General features: G+C 45.9%; 1 protein-coding gene across 2 annotated transcripts in view; it reads right to left on the reverse strand.

The window, feature by feature from the left end:
• Positions 1 to 24,594, reverse strand: part of LOC134565287 (heat shock factor protein 3-like) — a 26,700-nt gene extending 2,106 nt beyond the window's left edge. The window contains exons 1-13 of one of the 2 annotated variants that reach the window (XM_063424809.1): positions 23,662 to 24,594; positions 22,485 to 22,593; positions 20,721 to 20,848; positions 17,747 to 17,871; positions 16,821 to 16,896; positions 16,113 to 16,174; positions 15,599 to 15,680; positions 15,189 to 15,322; positions 14,160 to 14,405; positions 12,188 to 12,293; positions 11,565 to 11,630; positions 10,652 to 10,718; positions 9,787 to 10,107 (exon numbers count right to left, since the gene is read on the reverse strand). In XM_063424809.1, the coding sequence (XP_063280879.1) occupies positions 9,947 to 10,107; positions 10,652 to 10,718; positions 11,565 to 11,630; positions 12,188 to 12,293; positions 14,160 to 14,405; positions 15,189 to 15,322; positions 15,599 to 15,680; positions 16,113 to 16,174; positions 16,821 to 16,896; positions 17,747 to 17,871; positions 20,721 to 20,848; positions 22,485 to 22,593; positions 23,662 to 23,976 (1,677 nt within the window). In that variant the 5' untranslated portion in view covers positions 23,977 to 24,594 and the 3' untranslated portion in view covers positions 9,787 to 9,946. Of the gene's footprint in view, positions 1 to 9,786; positions 10,108 to 10,651; positions 10,719 to 11,564; positions 11,631 to 12,187; positions 12,294 to 14,159; positions 14,406 to 15,188; positions 15,323 to 15,598; positions 15,681 to 16,112; positions 16,175 to 16,820; positions 16,897 to 17,746; positions 17,872 to 20,720; positions 20,849 to 22,484; positions 22,594 to 23,661 lie in introns of those variants that run through there. The other variant, XM_063424808.1, reaches the window with a different exon arrangement.
• Between the last annotated feature and the right edge of the window lie 1,280 nt (positions 24,595 to 25,874).

The raw sequence follows: 25,874 nt of genomic DNA on the forward strand, positions 1-25,874 counted from the left end.
TGCTTCAAACTTGGGGCACTACAGGAAAGCCCAAGCTGGACTGGGACAAACCCTACATCCATGACTGTCAGAGTGAAGCCAATGCCCCTGTGCCTGGAAACATCAGTGCCTAAAGCCCACTCCTGTCGGAGTCCAGGACATCCCTATGGCCGCCCTGGAGGGTTTGGAAGACTGGACAGGGGGGTCTGGGATCTGTACAAGGGGGTCAACCAGCCTCACACAGAGCCCAGGAGGACACTGCCTCTGATCCCTGGCCATGGGAGTGAATGCCCACATTGTATGAAGAATCACAAGCCAAGGGAATTCAAAATAAGTAGTATTTAGTTTATCATAGAATGTAAATGTAGAATCTAGGATTCTCAGTATATGCGGTTGAAGAGGCAAGATGGAGGAATTGGGGAGTGGTCCTGGCCTCCTTGCTCTTGTTCTCATCCCCCATTTTCTGCTGAGTTGGATCACAAAGATTGGTTTAGAGTAGAAATGACATGTTAACATAGGTAGTAAGTATTGGTAAGATTTTGTAAATAAAAAAGTACGTTTTGGACGGTGGTTGGACCAGAGGAATGGTACAAAGGGTCCGGGACCCTCTGATCTGGCCAGTTCGCTGCATGTCCTGCTGTGCTGGGGACGCCTTGCAGAGCTGAGAAAGAACTAAGAGATAATGAAAAATAAACAACCTTGGAAACTCGCACTGGCAGACTCAGTCTTCTCTGGCTCTGGCACTGGACTTTTCAGGCAAGAAAAGCTTGAAAGCCCTATATACCTCAGGGAACAGCAACCCTGAGGAGAATCTCAGGGAAAAGCAACCCTGAGAGAGTGGCGCCAAATCACCTCAACAGCCACGGACCCTCAGAAAGCCAGATGCCAGAACTTCAGCACTAGAAGACAAAAAGAAGACACTCAGCAAATCGCCAACCTTGGAAAACCTGAGATGGCAACTCCTGACTCTTTTGCTTCTGGTGCGAGGTGTTTCAGAGGGCAAAGGACACTTCACCACTGAATCTCAGGGATAAGATCCTTTGGGTGGGCATGGCCCAGCAGGCCTGTCCCAGTGGGTACACAGCCAGCCCTCTGACGGTGATGAGCCAGAAGCTGAACTCCTGAAAAAATTATAGGAAAATCTCTGCAGATGCTGCCCTTGAATTCGGCCTGAGACGATCTCCAAGGTGCCAGGACTCTGTCATCCCACAGCTGCTGGACGGCAAGGGACAATACCGGACTGAGTTCAACAGAAGGGCAGAGCTTGCACCTAGGTGAGACCGGTCGAAAATCCAGAGCATGGGGGGGAAAATATTCCAAGAGCAATTGCACACTATCATCTCTGCAGAGCCTGATCGCTGCATAGCCTGCAGCTCTTTCTAAGGAGCAATTACATATCAGCTCTGCAGAGCCTGATAGCTGCACAGCCTGCAGCTCTCTTTAACAAGGAGCCACCAGCTATTCTGCAATGGGTTCGCCTTGAAATTCCACACTGTAAAACAGAACTACTGTTCTGAACAGAATTTTGGAAAGAGGTGAACAGAAAGCTATATCAAAAAGCCACAACAAGAGATAAAGCAGCTCTCAAATTGTTGGCACCAGCAAGAGCATTGCTGGAAACAATATCACAGCATACCGCAGAAGAATTAAAATTCCCGTGGCAGAAGAGAGGCGAAAAGTAATCAAATTCCCAGCCCTCTGAGCAACAGCCAGCCCATATCCCGACTGCAACCCCAGAAATGGGAGGGGACGCTCAAAATCAGTAGCTAATACTCTCCCCAACATCCCCACAATCTATAAGCCTGCCACAAACCTCCTCACCAATTCCGGGAAGATTACAGTTTCTCATTCATCCTGCTTCGCAGGAAAAAGTTGATATGATATTTTATGAAATCGAGTCCTCTGCGTTCATGTGTAAACCTAGGCAGAGACATTTGAGTGCCCCAGAGCTCAAACTCCATCGCCCACTCCGCACCTTATTCCGCACCCTGGCAAGGACAGTGAAGCAGATGGCCCGCGGCCGTTTTGCACTGCCTTCCCCATCCCCCATTGCAAAACAACGAGGGAGGGAGGGGGAAGGGCAGGAGAAGGAACACCAGCTGCGCCACTGTGGCCCGCGCGAGCATACACAGCGCGGGGAAGGGCAGTCGGCAGACACCCTATATGGTTAAGAAAACATTAGTGGGGAAGAAGAGGGGTTTGAAACAGAGTGAAAAAATAGAATGGGGAGAAGGCGAGCTTTCAAAGCCACCTTCGGAGCGGTCAGAGCAGCCAAATGAGGAGAACGAATCACTTCTGTGTGATTTTCGTGAAACACAAATTACACCAAGAAACACAGGGCAGGCTCAGTGGCCATGCCTGCCTGCTCAGCTCAAAGCGGATGTGAAAGCGGCAGTGGGCGCTGCCGCTGTGCTGGGGGAAGACGGGACAGGTTGCAAGCGGGAGGGATCTGCGCCATGCACCGCGAGGCTGGGGGAGGCTGGATTGGGTCGTGCCACATGAACGTTTGCGGAGCCTGCTGCACTCGCCATGCAGCCGGTGGCGGGGGCTGCTGCCTCCACGAGCAGGGAGGAGGAAGCGGGGCCGCACTGCGCAAGCACGTGTAGAGAGACGGGAATGGCGTAGGGCCATGTCACTGCACACGAGCAAAAAGAAAGCAGGTCAGGAGGGGCGGTTGCGATGGGTGAATGCGTGAAAAAAAGTGTTTTTTACTTAATTTTGGGAAAGTCAGGGGCAAACTCCGGGCGTCAGCCAGCACACTTGACTCCTACAGGAGATGTGGGAGGGAAATCTCAACAGGCGCAGCTTTCCCTAGGTTCCCCAGAGTCCCCACACACCTTATCACTGATCCCAAGAAGGCTGAAACCACTGATCCACCCTACCGAGCAGGAGGACATGGATCTTGTCTTTTTTTTCAGGCTTGTCCCCCCGCCACGATGCGCGTGCCCTGGGAAGGAGATGCGGGGAGCCCGACATAGCCCTGCTTCCATGTCCCTTCAGCCCCCACCCCAAACATCGAATACAGAGGGACAAATGCCACGGAAAAGTGCTGTGCGCACCCCCTTTCCCCCCCCAGTGGGACAGGAGAGAGATGAAGGGGGAGGCAGTGGAGGGATTGCAGGCAGCAATTGTCCCACCTGCGGCCACTGCGGGCGGGAGTGCGGTGCACGTCAGCCGCACCAAACCAAGACATGCAGCCACGCACAGCACGTGCGGGGGCAGCTGGGGGACGCCCTGCGCTGGGGGGACGTGGACAGTGGGGAGGAACTGTTTGCTGAAACACAGCGTGGTTTCGCGGATCACGGGACAGCGGTGGGGAGAGAAGAGGGACAGCCGCGGACACCGCGCTCGTCTGCGGCGTGGGCAGGACACACGGTGATGACGCAAACCGTGGAAAGTGAGGTGGGGACAGGAGGCACCAGTCCAGCACAGGCGGTGAGGAACCAGGATGCGCGGGCACCGGCGGTATTCATACCGAGCGCCAGCGCAGATCAGGGCGGGACGGACCCTGGGAGGGAGCAGGGAGAGGGCGTCTCCTCGGGCTCTGCCACACCAGGGCAGGCGGAGGAGGGGCGTGGCCACGCTGGAGGCATTTCTTTCCACGCCCCCATGCCAGTGCAGACAGGGGCGAGACGGGGCCAGGGTGGGATTTTCTTCTGGGCACCGCGCCCCCTGCAGCAAACGCAAGCAGCGTTCTGCCCATTCCCTCTCATCACAGCAGTGATCAGACAGCAGGATCCTCCCGCAGCAACCTCGGCGCATGACCAAAATTAAAAGCAATTATGCAGCAATGTCAACACGCTACAACAATTCAAGCAAAACAGCAAACAAGCTCGCTGCACCCAGCCAACGCTACACGAGTGCCACCCAATGGCAAAATTGCAAAATTTCAGCTTTTTCTAAGCGTGCTGCACAAGGACTGCAGCTCTCAGATCCTCATCCAGTAGAGGGGGAAGAAGATGTTGCGTCACGGCAATGGACAGTGTTCAAGATTTATAAGAAACATGCAGCAACACCCAAAAGCCGCAGTGATCAGGGCAAAGAATTTTTCACAAACATGTCCATTGTATCACAACATTAGCGTGGAGTCAGCTGTGCCAGGGACCCCTTCAATGTGTTTATCAACCCCGAATCCCTCAGTTCAATCAGAACAGCCTGGCTAGCCAGGCGAGCAAATGCTGAACCCAGCCGGTGCAGCGACAGCACCACACAGTGGCAGAATAGCAACACTGCAACGGATCTACAGGCAGACCATTTTCACAGCTTCAACAACAAAAACAACAACGAAGAAAGCTTTCATCAACTCCTGAAGACAACAAAGTTCAAGATATTCTAGCTCAGAAACAGCAGCAAATGTTCATCGTTGATGACAGCAAGTCAGTTCAAACTCCACATGATTTTTGGACTGCAGCACAAGCTTCTTTTTCCACTCAATCAGAATCATTTTAATTTTCAGAAGATTTTAAAAGCAATTATTCCTTCAGTTGAAAGACTGCTCTGGAATTTTATCTGAATTTAGCAATGCATTTCCCTCAATTACCTCTTCCATCAAAAGGTAGCCACACCCTTTCTGAATCCTCTGCAAATAATCCCTACACATTTGTACCAAGGCTACCTGCTGGGTCAGTGGCGACTTCAGCCGTGATTTCCCTTCACTGTGCCACACAAGTATTGCGTGCAGCACAGAGAAAGCAATTCCCCGGTCCGAATACAGGAGAGACAAAAATGATTTACAATCTTCACTCCTCATCCAGGAGAGGAAAAAAAGCCAGAAATGTCAGCAAGCTCCAAAATGGAAGAAACAGCATCATGGCAACAGCAATTGAATCACATTCCTGCAGATTCATAGGATGGAAGAATCACAACAGACTGGAAAGAAATCAAAAAGAAAGCATTGAAAGAAAAGAGCTTTGATAGTGAAGCATGGAAAGTATTGTGTTACTAGTGACTTATGATTTACAGGATGCAAATCCCAGATAGGAGCAATCGGATCACGATGTGCTCAAAGACTGGAGAAAAGTGATGTGAGAAAATGGTTTGAAATCTCTGTACTTCAAACAGTTTTTAAAGGAATGCTAAATGAAGGAAAACCCTCGAGGAACTGAGGAACAGATACCAAGGAGGAGTGAATGCAACTCTCACCATGTTGCAGATGGCAGGGTTGACATGCCACATGACAGACCTGAAATTCAAGCCAGGGACTTGGCATGACAGGTGCTGACAGACATCAGAAATACAGCACAAAAAACAATTTTGCAAATTCCATCGACTGAAACACCTGAAAACATTTATACAATAATCAAGAAAGGACCTTCAGAGTCTTTCATGTCATTTTTTGGTTGTCTCAAAAAGGCCATGGACAGGCAAGTGAACAATAAAATAGCAAAGCTACACCTGCTTCAATTCCTTGCATTTGTGAATGCCAACGCAGAATGTAGACACATCATCAATGCAATGCCTGGTCAACCATCTCTGGCAGAGATGGTGAAGGCAGAGATGGTGAAGGCAGAAATGGTAAAGGCATGCAGCGAAGTGGACACACCTCAGCACATCGCCTCAGTGCGGGCGGGCATCTGAAGAAAGCGGCTTGAAAGGATCCCCTGAGCCCGGGATGAAGGAATTCTCACCGCACTTGAAAAAGTGCTTCAAAAGAACAGCACATGGACATCGTAAGAAAAGACCAGAAGAAGAAAATACAATCATTCATCCCTTTGTTGTAGACCAATCCATCATTGTGTGGGAAACACAATGTAGGAAAAGGACATCCTATCATAAAAAAAATAGAAAATGAAATAGAAATGAGTTTTTAGCCAGAGTTATTCATTGTAAGTTTGAGTAATGTTTCCACATTTTACTGTTGTTGAGATCAATTTTTGTGTGGTTTGGTAAGAGTTACATATTGTTAATTATATCATTTTAAAGTTTATTTCAAGTTTGGGCCCTGATGAGTTTAAGTTTATATTTAAGTTTCATGAAGTTTAATTAGTAATGAATTTATATTTTATTGATTTGCTATATATAGATTTTATAAGGTTACTGCAAGTTGTAGGTTTTTTATCAAGATTTGTTTATGTTGAATTTAAGTGTTGTTTGATTTAAAAGGTTATTTAGTTTATAAAAGGTATGTTTGTTTAATTTGCAAAGTTTAGTTATTTCTTTTCAGAAAAAGTTTCAATTGAAATGATGATGATGGAACATTGACAAATAAGGTTGATTTTATTGTTGGTTGTGAATTGTTTCAGTCTTATGTTTCATTTTGAATTCATAAGTGTATGAGAGTCTTGAAATATAATTTGTTGAAATGTCAAGTGTTGATATATTGATTATATAGTGTGAAAATATATAAAAATAAATAGTACTTATAAGTTGATATTACAGTCAGGTTTTTATGCTTTGTCATTTGTTTGTATGGTTTTTCAAAAGGCATTTGTCATTTCTGAATTTTTCGATTTGTTTAGCTATTTAAGCATTTCATAAATGCTGTTGAAAAACATAGTTGTATTAAGTGCAAGTAAGAATTTTTTCTTAAGCTTCATTTTGAGTATATGGTTTGTTTCTTTCGTAATTAATTTTCTATGTTTTATACAATGTTTTCCAGACTGCATGTCGTTTTGAAGTTTCATTTGATTTTTCAACTGTGTTAAGCATTTCTTTTTGAATGAGATTTTGGGCTTGTTTTGGTACCTCTTGTGTGAGTAGAGGCACTGCATTTCAGTTTGTTAATTTTTTAAGTATTTTTCAGAAGGTCTTGGAGAGAGATACCTGAAGCATCATTGATGATTTTTCCATCAGCTTTGATCCTGTGATTGTTCCAATTGGCATTCAACTGTCTTCAGGAAAAGTTCCAGAAAAGAGGAGTTCCTGAGTGATCTGATCAATTTTTCATCTTAAGTGTTTCTTTTGTGTAAAAATGTTATGACAGTTTGTTGTATTTTGGGCATTTTATGTTCATTGTTGTTAGAGGTTTTATTTAAAAGATATATTAAAAAGAATCACTCCAACTTGAGGTTTGGGTCCTGGCCAGACCCTGATTTTAACTGGGACGGATGTTGTTTGCCAACAAAGCCCAGAGGTTTCCGCACCAAAAAATAATATGCAAGTTATCTTGACTTGGCAATTTGATCCTATTAATATAACAGCTGAATCAACTTTTAGGTGAAACCTGATGATCTTGCCCAGGGAAAGGGTATCAGGATCTTCACTGAAAGAAAGTGTTTCAGCAGTTTGCAGTCTCTGAGGGGGTGGCAAAAATGTTTTGATAATTATGCTTCATTTTCATTGGTATGCCGAATTTTTTCTTTGTGTTGAGCATTCTTTTCAATGAAGTCTTTTGTCATGTTTTATAGTACTCATGACATGTTTTGTATAACCAAAAAATTGAAATAACCTTCATGTTTCAAAAGGAGAGCAGAGGAATGTTGAGTGGAAATTTAAGCAGAATTCTGAATGTTGAGGAAAATTTAGTATGTTTTAAACTTTTGAAAAGTTCTTCAGCAAGCATCAGGTGGAACTTGAAGAGAAATTTGAAGAGAATCCTTTAGTCTTGAGCAGAAACCCAGAGACAGGATGGCTTGAGAAATCATTCAAATTGAAGGCTTGGGGCAGGGGTTGTGCTTGTGCTTTCACAGGAGCTGAAAACGAGTGTCAGCAAGGCACAAGAACCTCTGCCCAAGTCAATGGCATCAGACGCTGGTCCCAGAAACGGAGAAGCGAGCACGCAGACGTGAGCTGGTGTCGAGACTGCGGACATCTCTTCGTTTGGCGTGCAAAAGATTTTGGTATTTCTTTTGGGACTTGAGTGGTGTTGCATTTCAGAGATTCCCACAGAGAGTGAGGCCTTTGAACATGCAGTTCAAGCAAGTGTCATACTTGTGCCTTGTGTTCTCACCAATTGCCTTGGGCAGTGGGGTGGTTTCGCCCACGATTCAATCAAGGGAGAATGGTTGGGAAACTCTGGCCAGTGCATCAGAGTTGAACATCTTTTGTTTGATATACTCAAGATCAGGGAAATTCTTTTCATCATGTTTTATGAGTTTGTTAGCAGGCAGGTGATCGAGCAAGTAGTCGATCCCAGAGGACATCCCTCCAGCAATTTCACAGTTCATTTTCAACCTAGTGGACAAATGGGATGGTCGAATGAAATTCTTTTCTGTGGTTCTTTGTGAACCTCGGGAATGAGAAATTTTTGGTTCAGCAAAAGAGATTTTTTGCAAAAAATTTGGTCTTTCCTGGAGTTACACAAAAAAGATCACATCATAGATGTCACTCCAAATCAAATGATATATAAAAGTGCATCATCTCGGTGTAACTACACTGAGATGTTGGACAAACTATTGAGCCAGGTTCCAATGCAATTGCCATAAGGGATCTTTTTCATTTCTGGAGACAGAATTTAGTCTGTGATCCCTGCAGATGTCAAGGGTGGTCCATGCAGCAATGGGAGACTTTCTTTGTTAACATCCAGCATGACATTGATAAAAGAGCAAGAGAGAAAAGATCTGTTGAACAATATGATCCAAGTTGTGATGGCAATGCGGATAGCATCAGGGATGATCTTGACATAGTTGGGTCAAAGGGGCTGTTGGCAGAACAAGTATGCCCATGCCACTTCTCTTGCACTGAATGATTTGTTAACGGATGTTGACAGTGTGAGATGAAAAAAGAACAGCAACTGATTATTCATTGCTGGCGCATGGACATGAGTGGATGAGTTTGAAGAGATATAATGAGAACGTAAGGCAATTGGAAAAAGGGTGTGAACCAACTGTAAGAGTCGGTCCGAAAATCCCTCCTTTCTGCCTCACGACTGTCAGAGGCCGAGACCCTAACCCATGGACCCTGAGGCCAAGTTTTCCCTGCAGCTGCTGTCACTGGACCAAGACGCCCTCCTCAGGGACCCATGCATGAAACAATGGGGGACTGTTACGGTTTCTGGCCATGTTTGCAAAGAGATGTTCCTGTACTGACCGTACTTGGTAAGACCTGAGCTGCACCGCTCCCCCTATTGTGAAAGAACACCTGCGATGCCCACGAAACCGACCCCCCTTCCTGGCATCTTGCCTCTCGCTTCGAAAAGAACTATAACAACCCCACCAGAAGAGCAGGCTTTCGAGGCCTCCCCTTCGGACGACAGCTCCATTGACCTGCACGCCACGAAGACTGCAAAGGTGGTCTGTTGGTATCAGCGTCACGAGGACTCCCGTCTGTCAGTCGGTAGCTATCACCCTTTCTTTACCCCCCCTTTTTCTCTCTCTCTTTCTTCTTACCCCTTCTCTTCTATCACATAACTGTGTGTATCAATAAAGATACAATTGATTTCACTTGAATTAAGTTATCACTGCCTCTTTTTGCACTCTGAAATCAAAACGAACCATCACGACCATCCTTTGGCTCGTAACACCAACTCGAAATGAAAATTTGGCCTTGGATGGATGGAGTGTTCAATTTGCTTAACCTTTCATCATAGCAGCGGGAACTTTTGAAAGTATTTGTGTAATTTTTGTTGAGGCTTGTGATTCTTCTGATGTTTGTGCCGTGTTTGCTTCAATGCATATGGCGGGCCATGAACAGAGTTGTCAGAGAAGTGTTTTTGGTGCAAACAGGAGGGGAAGATGTCAGAGTCCAAGACATCCCTCTGGCCGCCCTGGAGGGTTTGGAGACCAGACAGGGGGATCTGGGATCTGTACAAGGGGGTCAACCAGCCTCACACAGAGCCCAGGAGGACACTGCTTCTGATCCCTGTCCATGGGAGTGAATGCCCACATTGTATGAAGAATCACAAGCCAAGGGAATTCAAAATAAGTAGTAGCTAGTTTATCACAGAGTGTAAATGTAGAATCTAGGATTTAGGTTTGAAGAGGCAAGATGGAGGAATTGGGGAGTGGTCCTGGCCTCCTTGTTCTTGTTCTCATCCCCCATTTTCTGCTGAGTTGGATCACAAGGATTGGTTTAGAGTAGAAATGACATGTTAACATAGGTAGTAAGTATTGGGAAAATTTTGTAAATAAAAGTATGTTGTGGACGGTGGTTGGACCAGGAAAACGGTACAAAAGGTCCGGGACCCTCTGATCCAGTCAGTCTGCCTCGTGTCCTGCTGTGCTGGGGACGCCTTGCAGAGCTGAGAAAGAACTAAGAGATAATGAAAGAATAAACAACCTTGGAAACTCGCACTGGCAGACTCAGTCTTCTCTGGCTCTGGCACAGGACCTTTCGGGCAAGAAAAGCTCGAAAGCCCTATATACCTTGGGGAACAGCAACCCCGAGGAGAATCTCAGGGAAAAGCAACCCTGAGACACTCCAAGCCCCTGACTCTCACAGCATGCAATGGCAGTGGTAACCTGAGCACCTCTGCCTTTGGGGGGATCACAGCCTGTGTAGGAGATACTGCCACAAGGTCATTTGTAGTTCTGCTCCCCACTGTGGCACTTGTGTCACATTTCCATGTGAAAAGGGACATAGGATGGGACCCATGTTTTCTGTGTGAAAAACCACAGGGCACAGGATAGGCCTTTTAAGACTGAGACACAGCTTCAAGATCAGTGAAACATCACAGTCTTCACAAAAAGCTTAAGACCAGACCAAAGAAGATATTATAGGCTACAACAATTCCATTTCAATATACAGTTTTCAAAGTGTGGAGCTACCACAGCGTTCAGTGTTCCTTCCTGCCCACCTTTGCTTCCTGCTATTTCCCTCTCACTTGCTCCCAGACATTCAGTGCTCTCTGCCAAGTTTGCCATCTGAAACAAAGCAGACAGAGAGTTAAGACAGAATTTTTAACAACAACAAAATGGAAGTCTTTACTGACTGGTTAACAGAATTAGATGTGAAAGGAGGAGGGAAGAAATGGAGCAACTGAGCAATGAGCCTGCCGTTGCATACGAAGGCCTGCACACAGGAGCTCTCAGAAGGAGGCACAGTGAAATAGACACACTTAACTTACTAAACAAAACAAGCTTCTGACTAGCAAATATTTGTTTTACCTTCCAAACCAGAAGCTTTATTATAATTGGTCTTGTTGGGGTAACAGTTAAACATGATTTCATCATGTAATTGAATTTTGCAGGCACTGCTTAAATATAGCTGCATTTTACATCAATTATAGTCAAAGCTCTTCTTACTGGGAAATCCTAGTTTAAATATTATTTCAGGACTACAACAAAAATAACACTTGCAAGGGTATTTTTTTTAATAGTATGAATCAGTTTTAGGAACTGGACCAAGAGAAGTAAGTTTGTGCTGAACTTCTGTGTATCTTCTGAGGAAATCCCATAGAGCTATGTTCAGAACAACTACAGTGTATTGCATTACAATTTTCATTTAGTACTTTTCCTTCAGTCTTCAGACAGTCATTTCAAGTGTATGACTGCACTAGGAATGTGAGACTGGAAATTATCTTGAGATCCCTCTTAAATTCTGACATGCCAACACTGATAATTCAAACCCTGAAGTCAGCTAGATGAGATGAACAAGTAGTGTCACCCTGTGCCATCAACCCTGTTCCCACCGGTGAGTTGCATTAAGCAAGATTCAGCTCCCAGCATCACATTTGCCCTCCCCACCACAGAAGTAAATCTTACTCTTACATTTTCAATACCAGGGGGAGTTTCCATCAAGCTCATATCCAGGGCTGACAGCTCCGGATTAAATGTCTGAAGATAAAACCAGACCATATGTCAACTAATAAAGTTCTTGAAATAAAACTGCAGAGAGCTCCTAAAAGGACTGCAGGACCCAGTGTGCTGCTCCTTCCACTGAAGCATGGGGACAGTGGCCCCTCCATGGGCCTTCAGCTGGGAGCTTCAAGTTGTGGCAGTAAACTGAGGTCACAGAAGGAGAAAAGGTTACCCTATTTCCCAGTGATTCCAGGAATATAGCTAAGTTTCACTCCATATCATCCAGTTGAATCAAATACACAGTCAGGATGTAATGGTATGTGATTACGCTTGAGAAGTGGGGCAAATTGTTTCCTTTTTTTTCCCCCTCTTCAGTTCTGTAGAACAGGAATCCTGTATGATGTGGGAAAGGCTCCCAGTATTACCCTGTACACTGTGAATACCTACAAATCAATTTGGAACTATTTGCTTTTCGAGATGTTCCCAACTCTTACCCATTACAACATGGAATAAACTAGCAGCATTTCATGACACAACCTGAGGACAAATTCTGAGTATTTCTCAGAAATGAGAAATAGTGAGAAGACACTCACGTCGCTGAATGCTTCGGCACCGAAGTTGTACTGTTTCCCTGACAGCATTGCTTGGAGCTCTTCAAGGCTGACATCGATGCAGTTCAGAAAATCCTGAATTTCCTCTCTAAAAAGACAAAATTACATAGCACTGTAAGGCACAGGTGGCAGGCAGGGCCTTCTCTTGCCCCACAGGGTAGGCTGCCTACAATCCAGAATAGCCAAATGGATGAATCCACATTCCTCTATCACCTTTCACTCCAGCTCTTTGAGGTACAGGAACAAGCAAGACTACCTGAACAGCAAGCACAACTACAGCTATGAGGTCAAAAAGCAGTTCCTCCTTCCATAACTACTTCGTCCCTCATTTTAGTATCTGGTGAATGTTCTCATATCTCAGCCTGTACATCAATATCTGTTTAAACAAAGGTCTGATGGTTTTGCCTTGGGACAATAAATGATAAGCAAAGGGCTGGAAATAATCTGGGCCTGAAGGAACTTGTCCTAGGGCGACTTAATGATGCTTGTATCCCCCATCGTCTGTTCTGTTTATGTTGAATATTGTTTTCTGTACCTTTAAGACTGGTTCCAAGAGCAAAGGGGGAGAAAGAGAAGCGCTGAGTTTGTTTTCAGAAACTGCACGCACTCCTCCACATTCTGCTCCTGTACTGTGTTGTCTGCAGTACGGACAGACAGCAGGACAGAGATCTCCTTTGCTTTTAGTTAGTTTTTAGCTAGCTGAGGCAGAGAAGTTCCCTGGATTGTTCTTTTTTTTCCTTTTTCTCAGGACTGTTTAAACCTACTCTGGACTGAAAACCCAGAAGAGCACCAGGAGGTCACACAGGTGGCCCACCAGGGCCCAGGACAGCATTTTCCAGCACCGAAGGGACTGATAAGAGACTGAGCGAGCTAAGCTACACTCTACAACAGGGACTTTCTGGGTTTGCCATCTCTTTGGACAGTGAGAGGTTTTATTGTTTCATATTATTCTTTTTTTTTTTTTTGTGCTTGTGGATACTTTGAGTGTTAAATAGTTTTTTCCACTTTTCTCCAAGGAAATCTTTTCCTGAACCAGTTGGGGGAGGGGCCACTTGAATTTGCTATTCTGAAGGGACCCCATTTGGAGGTTTTCTCCCAGATTTGCCCTAAACCAGGACAACTACCTACTTTGAAACATCGGCTTGTTGCCAAACTAGACATGTTTCCAGGGACAGTGGGTAAGACATGAGGGACAGTGAAGAACCTGAGAAGGCAGCTGCAGGCACAATGCCCACATTGCATGTCTTGCTATGCCATGAGGTGCTCCTGTACTGAATTCCCAGCACTGAGGAACGGGTAGTTCCAAGGCACTGCCCTACATCCTGCAGTTCCCAGGAAGGAAGATACAGCAGGGCCTTCAGACCATATGAGTGCTGGGACACCATCCCAGACCCTCCTACTTGCTGCTGACCACAGCAAAAGAGCTGCAGGAGCAAGGGTTAAAGCTTTGTCCTCGATACAGCTCTCCTGCAGCCAGTGGGGTGGGAACCCCCCTGATGCAGGGCTGTGTGATCTGACAGGGCACACGGGAAACAGCTTTGTACAAAAGAGGGGCAGAGAAGGAAAAAACAGTGAGATGACCACCAGGACAATTCACATCCAGGTCCCAGGAACAAAGGGCCCACAGTGCCTGTCCAAGATCAGTGCCCTGCACCTGCTGCTTGGCAGCACCTGGCAGTAACAGCAGTGGGCTGATGGGACACACTGATGGATGCACCAGCAGTCAGGCACATGCGTTACCATAAAGGTGGGAGGGACATTTGCCCTTTTTCAATGTGTGATGCCAACACTTGGCTTTTTCAAGCCCTGGTAACAAAGGTGCAGAGAATTCACTTTGTCAATGACAATTCAAAAGCTAATTCCCTATGTTCTGCCAAACAATGCATCCTCCAAAACTCTGACAGGTTCCCACAAGGTGACAACAGCATAACACTTTTCAGAAACAAGTTAATACCTGTCCAGCAAAGGATCATTTTGGTTTCCAGAGCTGCTCTCGTTTAAGATGGAGTCAATTACTGACACGGGGTCCTCTGGAGCATTTGGCTGTGCAGTGTGGAGCTCCACAGCAGCCGTGCCTATTTTGCCGGATTTGCTGACATCATTTATAGGAACTGATGGGACAGGTTCTGCACAATTTAACTCACTTGGCTGTGATACTTGACAAAGAGGTAAGCCAGGATCCAGAGCTGCCTGTGGCTCTCTAAAATGTGACCCAAACAGAAACAACACACAGGAGAATTTATCAACTGCATTACTATTCACTTCAGGTTTAGTATCCCAAATCTTAATAAGATTAGGCCAGTCAAGGATTCAAGCAACAAACTGGTCTTTAGAAAAAGCAGCAAAGTGGCAGATGAAGAATCTCTTACTACAGCTTATACAGAGACCATGTAATAGAGCAAAACACCTCTTTTTCCCAGGCAAAAAGCAGCAATATAGTATATAGGAATTAGGCAGGAGGGAAACTCCTAACAGACAGACTCTGGAAAGAAAAGATTCCAAATCAGTCCATATTTCCCTCTGGGTATTAACAACTAAATGGGTTTTCAGTAAAATCACACAGAGAATGCCTTCCCTAGGATATCCTTAGTGAGAGCAGTATTGCAACTGGAGATAAAACTATACATCTTGACTTGTTAGCAATCTATATACATTTTGGATTATTAGAAACCCATATATGCATTCATGTCCCTGTTCAGTAAAAAGTCAAGTATGTGTTCATTTGTTGAACAGACAGAAAAGCCTTAGCAAATTAAACCTGCAATGCCCATCAGCCTGACAGGCCTCCAGGGACTCCTGAAGAGACATGAGCTCTGACAATGACCAATGCTATATGCTGTAGAAGGAGCCTACAACAGCCCTGTCATGCACAAATGGACATTCAGAGACATTCTGTTTCCCAGAATCCAGATGGATTGCCAACATTAACATAACTACTCATCTGACAACCTAGGCATAAATACTTCATATACTTTGGACATACCTAGCTCTGCCACTCGTGTGTGCCACAGCAAGGAGGCCATTGGTGGCATTTTCCAGGGTGTCAGTGATATCTCGGATTATCAGACCTGTACCATTTCCATCCTCTTCATCTGCACTATGTTCAGAAAAAGCCATCTGCAGATACAGCACAGAATGAGTAAACCACAGACTCTGACCTTTTCTTTTTCATACTGAAGCCCCATTGTCCTTGCAGCTTCTCTTTCCTGTTCACATTTTATCTGTGACCAGTTGCACTGATTTGTATGATTTTACAGCCAGAGTCTTGCTCTAAAGCTGCCCATTACAAAAGGGAGATCATTTGATTACCAGGTTAGGGTATTTGTAGCTATAAGGAAGACTGGTATCACTGTGTATCATCCTGTCCAACCCACTGTCCCTAGGGAGACTTACAGTTTGGCCACTCTCCACAGGGATGCGGACATACTGATGACTATACTTGGAGGGTGAAGCACCCGCAGCATCTGTGAGAGACCTGAGACAAAGCACAGCTTTAGTACATCCTGACTGCCAGAGGGAAGAGCTGCAGCAGTGCCAAAGACAGGCAGTAATGGCAATCATTCTTGCCCTCCCAAGAAGCCTGGCTTTTGGGAACGCGTGTCAGGAAGGGTACTGCAGGCAGCCTGTACTACACACATACTGTGGTTTGGAAGAAGTCAGTCACGTGTACACATTTTGAGATTTACCATTTCTGATAACTGTGCCCTTTGGAATTGAAAACGTATAGAATATTCTCTTCCCACCTGTTTTAGTGATGAGGAAATACTTATTTTTGTGCTTGACTGAACTTCCATCAGCTTTCTCAAGTCTGAATATACAAGTGATAAAAATACCTGTCACACAATAGAAACTGATTTATCCCTACAATTCACATCTGACACTGATCTGGGACCTATCAAGTAATTACCTTTTTCTTTTGACCCCAACAATATAATTTCCTTGCATCAGACTTAGTATAAATTGAAGAATCTAAAAAGGAAAAACAAAAGAAAACCAAAACCAAGTGGTCAGCATAGCAATCCTAACATTAAATTCTTAATTCAGATTTTACTATAAAATTATATAGTTACATGACAGAAATTACCAGGTATTTTAAAAATCCATTTGCAATTGTATCTTAAAGAACAAAGCAAGAGTTACAGACTGCAGAGAAAAATTAAGCTCACTTGCACAGTTGGCTTTTTTTTTGAAATGCAATGTAACAGCACAAGTCACTAGAGGATTCCAGACCAGAAACAGCTGAGGAATAAACCAGAGAAAATTTTTTCCAGTGTGCAAGCTCCTACAGTTTCTGCGTTCGAAGTTCACTTCTCAAGTGGTCTAAGTGACCAGACTCTGTTCCATATGCCTGCAATCTCTCAAGTTCTGGGCACCTGTTACCATGCACTGTCTCCACACACTGACATCCTACTATGACTTTTCCTTAGTGCTTTGCTTGTGATTCTTTACTGTGCTACTTCTGGGATACTCAGGAACTGTGAACGTTTTCTTTATGCTGTATTAATACAGCCTGTTCAGCTCTGTGTCATTTGTCATTCTACATAAGCAAAGAATGCCATGAAGTATCACAGAGGCAGGAATAAGGATGGTAGCACTGAAGATGCTGCAATGGTACCTTAGACAGCAGCTTCTGTTGTTGACTGTGCTTCTGCCTTAGAACTGCCACTTCTTTCCACAGAGCCTTATTTTCTCTGCAATGCAGAATAAATCAGAAGACAGGATGAACAGAGTTTACTTTATATGCTCTAGTTTTACAGCTTTCAAACTTTTAGAGTACCTTGCAGAACCAATGGCAACATTTCCTCTGTGGATAACTAACCCTCAGTTAATTCAATCCACTAGCATAAACTCTAGGTTAACTCCATTTTCCATCAGCAGCAACAAACACTCAATAAGGACACCGTCATCCTCTGCTGCTCCACCAATAATCTTGATCTGAGGTATTCCTTCAAAGCCTCAAAGCTGTTGAATAATGACTTTGTGTTACACTCAGCCTGTTTCCAAACACTGACAGCCTTGGGACAGATCTAAAGGTGGTGTTCAAGGGACTTGGTTGGGGTTTTTTTAAGGAACAGAGAGAGTAAGGTGTCTTTTGAACTCTGGTTGATATCTGCTGGCATACCAATGACCTGAATGCATTACCAGTGCCTATATGAAGAGGATCTGAGAGAACAGAGATGGGGATGTGCGAAGTCCACTTCCAGTTACAAAGAAAACAAAATACCAATTGTCCCTCACTGCATCTAACCCTGTTTGCATTCAAAAAATTAAATGTTCTTATTGACCTAAAAAACTACTACAGGTGCTGGCAACCAGAGTGAAATCTCAAGCCAGCCAACAAACTCCCAGTCTAAATCCCCAGTCTGTAGCTGAATTACAAAACCAAACAAGATTCAGCATGCTTTGTGGGGTGGAATGGGCATTCTTAGGAAAAAAAATAGCTTCACCTGTTTCCAGTTCAAATAAAACCTATATTTAGCCAATCTCCATCAGATACAAGAAACATTCAATGCATAAGCACCCCAAAACAGCCGAGTCTACCTCTTCATGTTAGCCAGCCTGACATCCATGTTGTTCTGCTGCTCTCTCATCTCCTGCACCTCAGACAGGACTTTGTGCAAATCCTCTGTGCAGACCTTGAGATCCTCAGTTCTCACTGCAGACACCTAGAATAGGTACACACACTTTACTACAACCAGTACATACTCCTTGCTGCAGGGAGAGTGCAGTCAGCCTGCAGGGCAGGACCAAGTCCCATTAAAAGACCAGGTAAGATTGCAATTCTTACATGGCACAAAACACCACAACTGCTACAGGTGATAATCCTTAGGACAGGCTGCACTGTATGAAAAAAACAAGATACCAATGAAAGCATGAGATAAGCACTTTGTACCTGGAGACAGTAGATTCATGCCTGCAATTCATAATAAAAACCACTGATTGCAAAGGGTTTTCCCTGGAGATTTCTCTGCCAGGCCTGGTGACAGCTTGCCCTCTAGTGTCACAGAGCTAACACCAGCCATAAAAACCCCACAGCTGATAGTGGAAGAACAAGATGATCATATTCCTTCTAGGTGTGGGTAAATCTGCCAGCAAGTTACTGGGAGATTAAAGCATCTAGTTAGACGCATCCTACTCAATCTGAAAATTTATCCCACAGTAGTTGAATTGCAGATTCTCCTATTGGTGTTTCCTCTACCACCTCTCTGCTCAGTGACAATCCAAAGTTATGGAGACTTGTCTGCAGAAAGAAGAGTCCAAACTGCTCTTCTGCTCACAGCACAAGTCGTGAATGCTGCTACTTCAAACGATGGTGGAAGAGCCATCAGAGAGCAAAAGGTTCACCATCTCCTTCTTGCACTTCTATATTAAACATTTTCTAGTTCCTTCAGCAACTCTCTCTGCAGCACAAGTATTGTTGGCTGCAACACAATTCAGGATTTTGAAAAAGACATCACATGCACATCTGAATGACACATCCAGGGTTTGTGGGCATAATTTGAACATCATTTTGCCAAATACTGACTGTAATTGAACCACATGGAGTCATACCAGTTTCTCTCCCAACCTACAGCCTGCTGAGAGTTTTCTTGTTACTCTGCTAAATTCCAAGGAGGGTGTGAAAGCACCTCATGTGGATTCCCAGGGGGAGGTGAAAGCACCAATGTGGGATTGGCCTGCTGAGGTGTGAGATAATTTCTGTGCAGGTTGGTTCACACATCTTGTCTTCCAAAGGGGAGTGGAATGGTCAGAAATTAACCTATGGTGTCATAAACAAACATTCCCATCCCTTTGTGCTGGAACAGACCATAGCTGTTGTGCAATCACTTCTCAGACATGACTAACTACTTTCTTGACACAATCCCATGATGCAAAGGATGGATTGAAGGGTCTGACAGTTCTCCTCTCTGTCTGTAGTCTAGATGCTTTGCTGTTTGCTGCAGTTAATAACTCATGCTAATGTACACAGGGTGCATCCCAAATGGAATTCAAGGCTGTCTGATTTCTTTTCAGCACACCACCTCCCTGTGGGAAGACAACCAAAAGTTGCAGGAAGTGGGTGGAAATTCCAAATGCAGCTAGCTAGCCTCTAAAAAATCAAGGGAGAATATAAATTCTGCCCAAGTACAAGGAACTGCTCTTCAGAGTCCCCAATTGGCTAATCCGGGTGTCCAGTCCTTGAGTGCTGAGGCACTGGCACAGGCTGCCCAGGGAAACTTGGCTGTCCCATCCCTGGTTGGATGGGGCTTGAAGCAACCTGGTCTAGTGGGAGGTGTCCCTGCCCATGGCAGTGGGTGGAATGAGATGAGCTCTAAGGTGCCTTCCAACTCAAACCATTCTGGTATTCTGTGAAGACACACAGGGTATTTGCACACCAGCAGAGCTAAAAGTGAAAGGGGGTAAGTAAGGCAAGTCCTGCATTCAAACCTGCAGTCCTGACAGAGGCTTGAAATACAGTTTACAGCCAATACTGGAATATAACCCCATTCCAGGCAGTAAAAGAGCAAGAAAATTAATGACTGTTTTGCAAAAAAATCACTAACATTTCCTGTGCAACAAAGAGTATCTTTCACCAACCTATTCAACACTTCATATAAATGTCCTTGGCACTGAGCAGAGCTTTTGTCTTTCCATCTAGAACACTCCACCCAGTGCACCACCACTGGGACACACGGTGCTACACCTGATATCACCGTGCACCTGCCCTGCCAGGCATGCATGCTGGGACACACTGGTCACAGCAATGGAGGGAGCACAGGCCCAAGCCAGAGCCACTCGATTCTGGCTCCAAGCAGGGGCAGCTCAGTGAAGAATCAATCCAAACATAATTGTGACTCTCCAGCCTACCCTGGGCTTTTATTACCCTGGGCCATGCAGCCACACCTGACGACAGTCTAAAGAAAAGATTCTGCTGTTCAAATGTCAGTGTGATGGATCATGATACTCTCTTCCTTAGGATATTATGGGCTGTAATGTGCCAGTAGAGGATAAATATCTGTGCAGAAACAGGTCTGACAAGGCCTGAATGTACAAAAGAAAAGCAGAAAATGCTCATAAGCATGTAGTTTAGAGGCAACACAGTTTTGGAGGAGCAATATAATTTACGCAAACTCATCCAAATGAACTGGTTACGGGTGACCTTGCTAATTTTTAATGAGTGCCAAATGGGAATGTATTTTCTTTTGCTTCTTTCACTTTGTGCCTTTCTCAGAGTTGGAGATGCTGACAGAACTGCAGACCATGCTAAGCTGCATTCAGGGATATGAACTCTGTGGAGAAGGACTGTGGTTTGATGATGATGCAGAATATGGTCCTACTCCAGTTCATGACCAAGAGCAGAGCAGGTTTTGTCTAAGCACTGGCACAAGGAGGCCCAGTCAAGCACCAGCCTGGCATTGTGAGGGAGTTACCTTAGTTCCCATGGTATTTGCTGGCTGTGTTTGAAACACCCATACGTGCTCCTGATAAGCCACTTTTTGTAACTAAGTGAAGTAAATATGTGCTTAGACTATACCTTGCGCTTGATGTTTTCCAGTAAATGTGCCTTCCCTTGCTTGAAGAAAGGGTGCTGGAACTCAATGACTGAACTTTTCTCTGCTGTAATGATACCATTCTCCGGAGCAATCACCTTCCTGAAACCATCTGTGGAGAGGAAATCAACAAAGGCATTTCTTCCAGTTGAAAGCTGACTCGAATACATACAGCTTAAGAAAAGTCCAATGCTACCGAAATACCCACTGCACTTCAGTTACTGGGAGTAGAAACTACGAAAAACAGCCAAGGTAGCCTTTCTTGGTGCTCCATGATTTCATTGCTCTGATCTTCACAGCTAGAGAATATATCCATAGTACCACTGCCGGCCCTGGGCAGGCTGCACACGCAGCTGCACAGCAGAGACCAGTGTGTGTCCGTGGGCAAGACAGCCATAGCCAAACCATCACAACCACATACAAACCTTCACAACAGTTAGTCAGAAATGAGATTTATTATGACATCTTGAATAGAATTATGTCCCAGTGGATGCAGAGTAATGGTACACTTTCCCTTTTATCCCTGACAACTACACATCAAATGCTGTCATGTACCACCATGGTCTACAGAATAAAGCAAGGCAGAGAAGTTAGTTCCTTGCCTGCCTATGCAAACACCTGCAGCAGAGCACCTTCTTCATACTAGACTGCCTGCACAAAGTAAGACATTCACAGTTCTATTTCCATCACTGCTCAAACACCACAGGGTAGATGCATGATTCAGCTGACAGGCCAATCCACATCTCTCCTCACTCAAGGTTTTAACACAATTAATGCAGTCCAACTACTATTAGAAAGCCAGGATAGATCCAGCAGGAAAAGGAGACTGCCACTACATTGTATATCTACACAGGAATATTTGCTCTTTTTTCATTTATCCTGGCTACGAGGGAAGAGATAATTGTTTCTTTGGATTATCCTGTCACTCAAGTGATGGATCTTACAAACACAAGCACACGACACGAACAGAAGTATCTGTCCAGAGACTAAACAGATGTGCTATCTGTGCTATAGGTTACAAAATCTATACAGGAATGATCTAGAGAGATCAGGCAAACCTACTGAGCAAGGACAGAGAGCTCCTCCCCATCAGTCTGAAATTCTAAGGCAGCACCTCCTGTGCTGCTTGTCCCTCCACTGGTCCCAGAAGCTTCTGTAGTTATTCCTGTTGGTTGCTGCAGCCCTGCATGCTGCACTGTGCCCCTGAGCCACCCTCACCGCACCCCTCTGCCTGACTACGTTGTACATGTGCTATGCAACGCTGCCAAATGATGCTCACACAAGTTGAGCAGAAAAAACATAATGAGAAATGTAGTCCAGCTTGGCCCATCAGCGAGACTGATCTGGTTCCAACACAGCAAAGCAGGCAAGAGCAGTGGTAGCCCCAAAATCCAGGCAATTTTTTTTCACATTCTAGGTGTATGGTTGTACACACAGCCTCTGCTCCCCTGGGCATACGCGTTTGCTGCAAGAGTAACGCTGGAGTTCAGGGAACCTCAGTCTACCTTTAGGCATCAGCACATATATTCTTACAGCTGTTACTCAAAAGGACTTGGAGCTAAAACACAAAAACCAAACACTAAACCAAGCTCTACCATCAGTCTTTTCTTTTGCAAAGCAAACTTAAGGCCAGGGCTCAGGTTTTCAGGAATGAAAGTTGCCAAGTCTGTTTGCTTGTTTAAAGAAATCCAAACCAAAGCCAAGTAGCTATGAATTTGGCAGAGTATGTAGGAACTGCTGATGCTTACACATGTTGAGCTGCCGTATGAAGCTGGAGATATTGTTGTGTTTGAAGTACTTGGGGAGCAGCTCCTTGGCAAACCTCTGCTCATCCAGAATGCAAAAGTTCTCACCATTCTAGGAAATAAAGCAGAAGTAACAGTTAGCGAATAAGCACAGCTTTTCTAAGATGTTGCTCTTAAGTGAAGATCATAAATCAGCAGAGACTGTTCTGACAGCAGAGAAGGGCAAAAGACTTCACCAAGTGAATGGTCTGTGGGAACACTTCTGAGTACTTGGGATTGGACTAAAAAGTTTGAATTCAAAGACACAATTACATGGAACACTTCTACTGAACAGAGAATTTTCTTAAAGCCCTGACACACAGATCTTAATCCAAAGCAAAATTGTTCTAAAAACCTGCCCCTATTGTCCCCAGGAAACATAAGCATTGTACAAGCCAAATAGAATTCATGCCACTAGAGATTTCATCTCCCTTCATCAGTCTGCCCAGCTCCTGACAAGATTCTTCCATTGTACGTGCTATGTCATCACTAAAAATAACCCCATAATGTTGCTGAGTTACCGAAAGTTCAGACAACACAATCCGGCGGTGACCAGGGGTAAGTGTGATACCAGCAGCGCCAGATTTATCATATGCTGAAGAACAAACTTCCTGGAAACAGGAAGAGCTTTTTGCATCACTTTTATGTTGTTCATGAAGAGAACAAAAATATTGTGTTTCTTTTAATCTTTGCCTTTGTAAAGGGCAAATGGCTGGAAAAAAAGTGGAGAAAAATCCTACGGATTTAAAAATTACAGGGAACAAAAAAAACACAGTGCGTCCGTGCCCTATGCCCGCGGGGCACGTCTCCGCTCCGGAAAGAAAATGGACAGTTAATGGCTCCTGACAGCGTCCTTTCACCACTCGGAGCTGCTGACCGGGAATTCGGAACTGTCCCCCGGGAATGTCCTGCTGCGCCAGCACTGCCACCCCGGGCCGCACGCGGGGGGGTAGGGGGGGGAGGGGGGGCAGGCGCAGCCCCGCGCACGCCAGTACGCCAGCACCATCGCAAGCGGGGCGGGAAAGCGGGCTCGGCACACTGCGGGCAGCCGGGGACCCTCCGCAACCCCGGTTCGGCGTCCCCACCACCCTCGAGTCCTTCGCGCGGGCCTCCCCGAGCCGGGCCCGAGCGGCCACCTCACCCTGCTCCAACAGATGACGTCGTCGCTGTCCGGATCCTCCAGCAAGGCCCAGAGCTTGGCGAGGAAGCCGGGCACGGGCACGGGCACGGGGACAGCGGGGCCGCGGGGCAGCGCGGGCACTTCTCGCATCTTCGGAACGCGACGGGCCACGCGAGCGGGGACGAGGCCGCGCAACGCAGCGGGGGACGAGGCCGCCTCGCGGAGCACCCGCTGATTGGCGAGAGCCACCAAACCCCACCCCTCCCCCCAGCGGCCGCGAGCGTGACTCTTGTGCTCCCGGGGGAGTGCGCGGCCACGTGACGTCACCGCACGCATTTAAAGGGGCCGCAGCCCTTGCCCCGGTAGCTCCCATGGAGTATTCGTCCGGTCCCGCCGTCAGTCCTGCCCAGCAGGTGGGTGCTGCTGGCCGCGTACGGCAGCTCTGTCTGCGCCTCCGCCCACCTTCCCGGGGCTCCCCGCACCGGGGGCCGAGCCCTGAGTGGAGCGGGCAGGTGCACACCGTGGATCAGGCTCCGCGTGCGCGGCCGGGGCGTGGCTCGGCTGAGGGGTGGCCGGGCCGAGGCGCTTCCGCAGGTGCGGGGCGGAGCAGCTCTGCCCGCCCTGTGGGCGGGAGCGGGGCCGGGCCCGGCTCGGGCTCGGTCAGCCCGCGGAGGCAGTAAGGGATGAGCCGTCCGTCTTTCTGCCTTCTGTGCTTTCCCCTCGCTCTCGGGCTGTGGTTTCCCTGTAGTCGAGTGTCGGGGAATGTCCCTACATCGTCCGCCGTCCAGATGAGAGTTGGATCCCACCAACCCGCCTGAAATCTGATTTCCGTTCGTTCGCGATTCCTATTCTGTCGGGGACCCGGTAAAGGGCAGTCCTGGGGGAGGATTCTGCTGTAAAGTACAAGCTTCAGGGATGGATGTAATATAAAACTTGGGTTAATTTTGGTTTTCTTTTTTTTTTTTTTTTTTTTTTGTTAATCAAGGCAAATATTAATATCAATAAAGAATTAAAACCAAAACCTTTTGAAACTAATTTAACTACTTTCACCTTGCACTAGTCCAGCAACTAAATGGTGATTAGCTCCTGTGAAGGGTATGTGAGCACAGACTTTGTCATCTGCTACATCTCCATTCAGGGATGTTTTTTGCTGTTCCCTAGAATTACCCCAGAGGTGTGTGCGATGTTGTGGTCAAACTCCAAGGAGAATCCAGGTGGGACTATTGTAAAGCCTTGAGAAGGGTGTCCTTAATACTTGTCCTTGACTCTTCAATGGCAGAGCACAGTACAGAGCACTTAGAATGCCATGACTCATGGCTGTGTGTGACTCGCCTTGAAATGAACAGGGCATATGCCTTTATTAATAGTCAGCTCTCTATTAAAGTGATCAGCTCATTATTAAAGTCATCAGCAGGATTGCAGAGTCCATTCAGACTTTTCCACGCTGCTGCAGCCATCTGAAGGAGCAGGTGCTGTCCCAGCCGATGCTGAGTCCTTGTTCCCATAGAAACACCTGGCAGTTCTCTCTAGTCAACCATCAGAAGACAGAGCAGTGGCAGTCAACTCTTTGCCCTCAGGGAAAAGTTTCAAGAGTTTCCCATTTCTGGCCAAATCATTTCAGCTGGCTGGTTCCCATTCCATCCAAACTCCTCATAGGTCATGGTGAATCTTCAAACCAGGTCAGGGGGTGCATCCACTTCGTGCTCGGCCAGGGCACTATCTAATTCTCCTCTGACACATCTAGCTTCTTGTCTTGGGGTGCAGTTTCCCCAAAAAATCCTCCCAGGATCCACCAGGGTTGTTTTATTCGCATATACACATGCATATGCATTTGTCCTGGTCCTAGCTGAGGTTACTCCTGCTGATGAGGTAGTTACAAAGGACAATAGGGCTATCTAGGTGTGGGCAGCTTCTTTTCACATTTCAATTAGGTAGGGAAAAGTTGCCAGGACACTTTCCTTCAGGGCAGCTCTCCCTTCTCAGACTGGCTGGAGTGTGGGGAGGGTTAAACAGGAAAAAACCCCTAGGACAGGGACAGCCCAGCCTTTTTTTCTTTTTTTATTTTTTTACCGGGAAACTTGTTCATAACATCCTGATGGGCACCGTGCGGAGGTTCGGTGTGGTGAGCAGGGGCTCTGGCATGGCGGGTTTGTCACGATAGGCAGTTTTCACACCCAGCTTTGAGAGCCGCTGTTCTCCCGTAGTGTAGTACTGCCTGCACAAGCCATCGGGAT

This window comes from Prinia subflava, assembly GCF_021018805.1.
Source record: "Prinia subflava isolate CZ2003 ecotype Zambia chromosome W unlocalized genomic scaffold, Cam_Psub_1.2 scaffold_55_NEW, whole genome shotgun sequence".
NCBI lineage: Eukaryota > Metazoa > Chordata > Aves > Passeriformes > Cisticolidae > Prinia > Prinia subflava.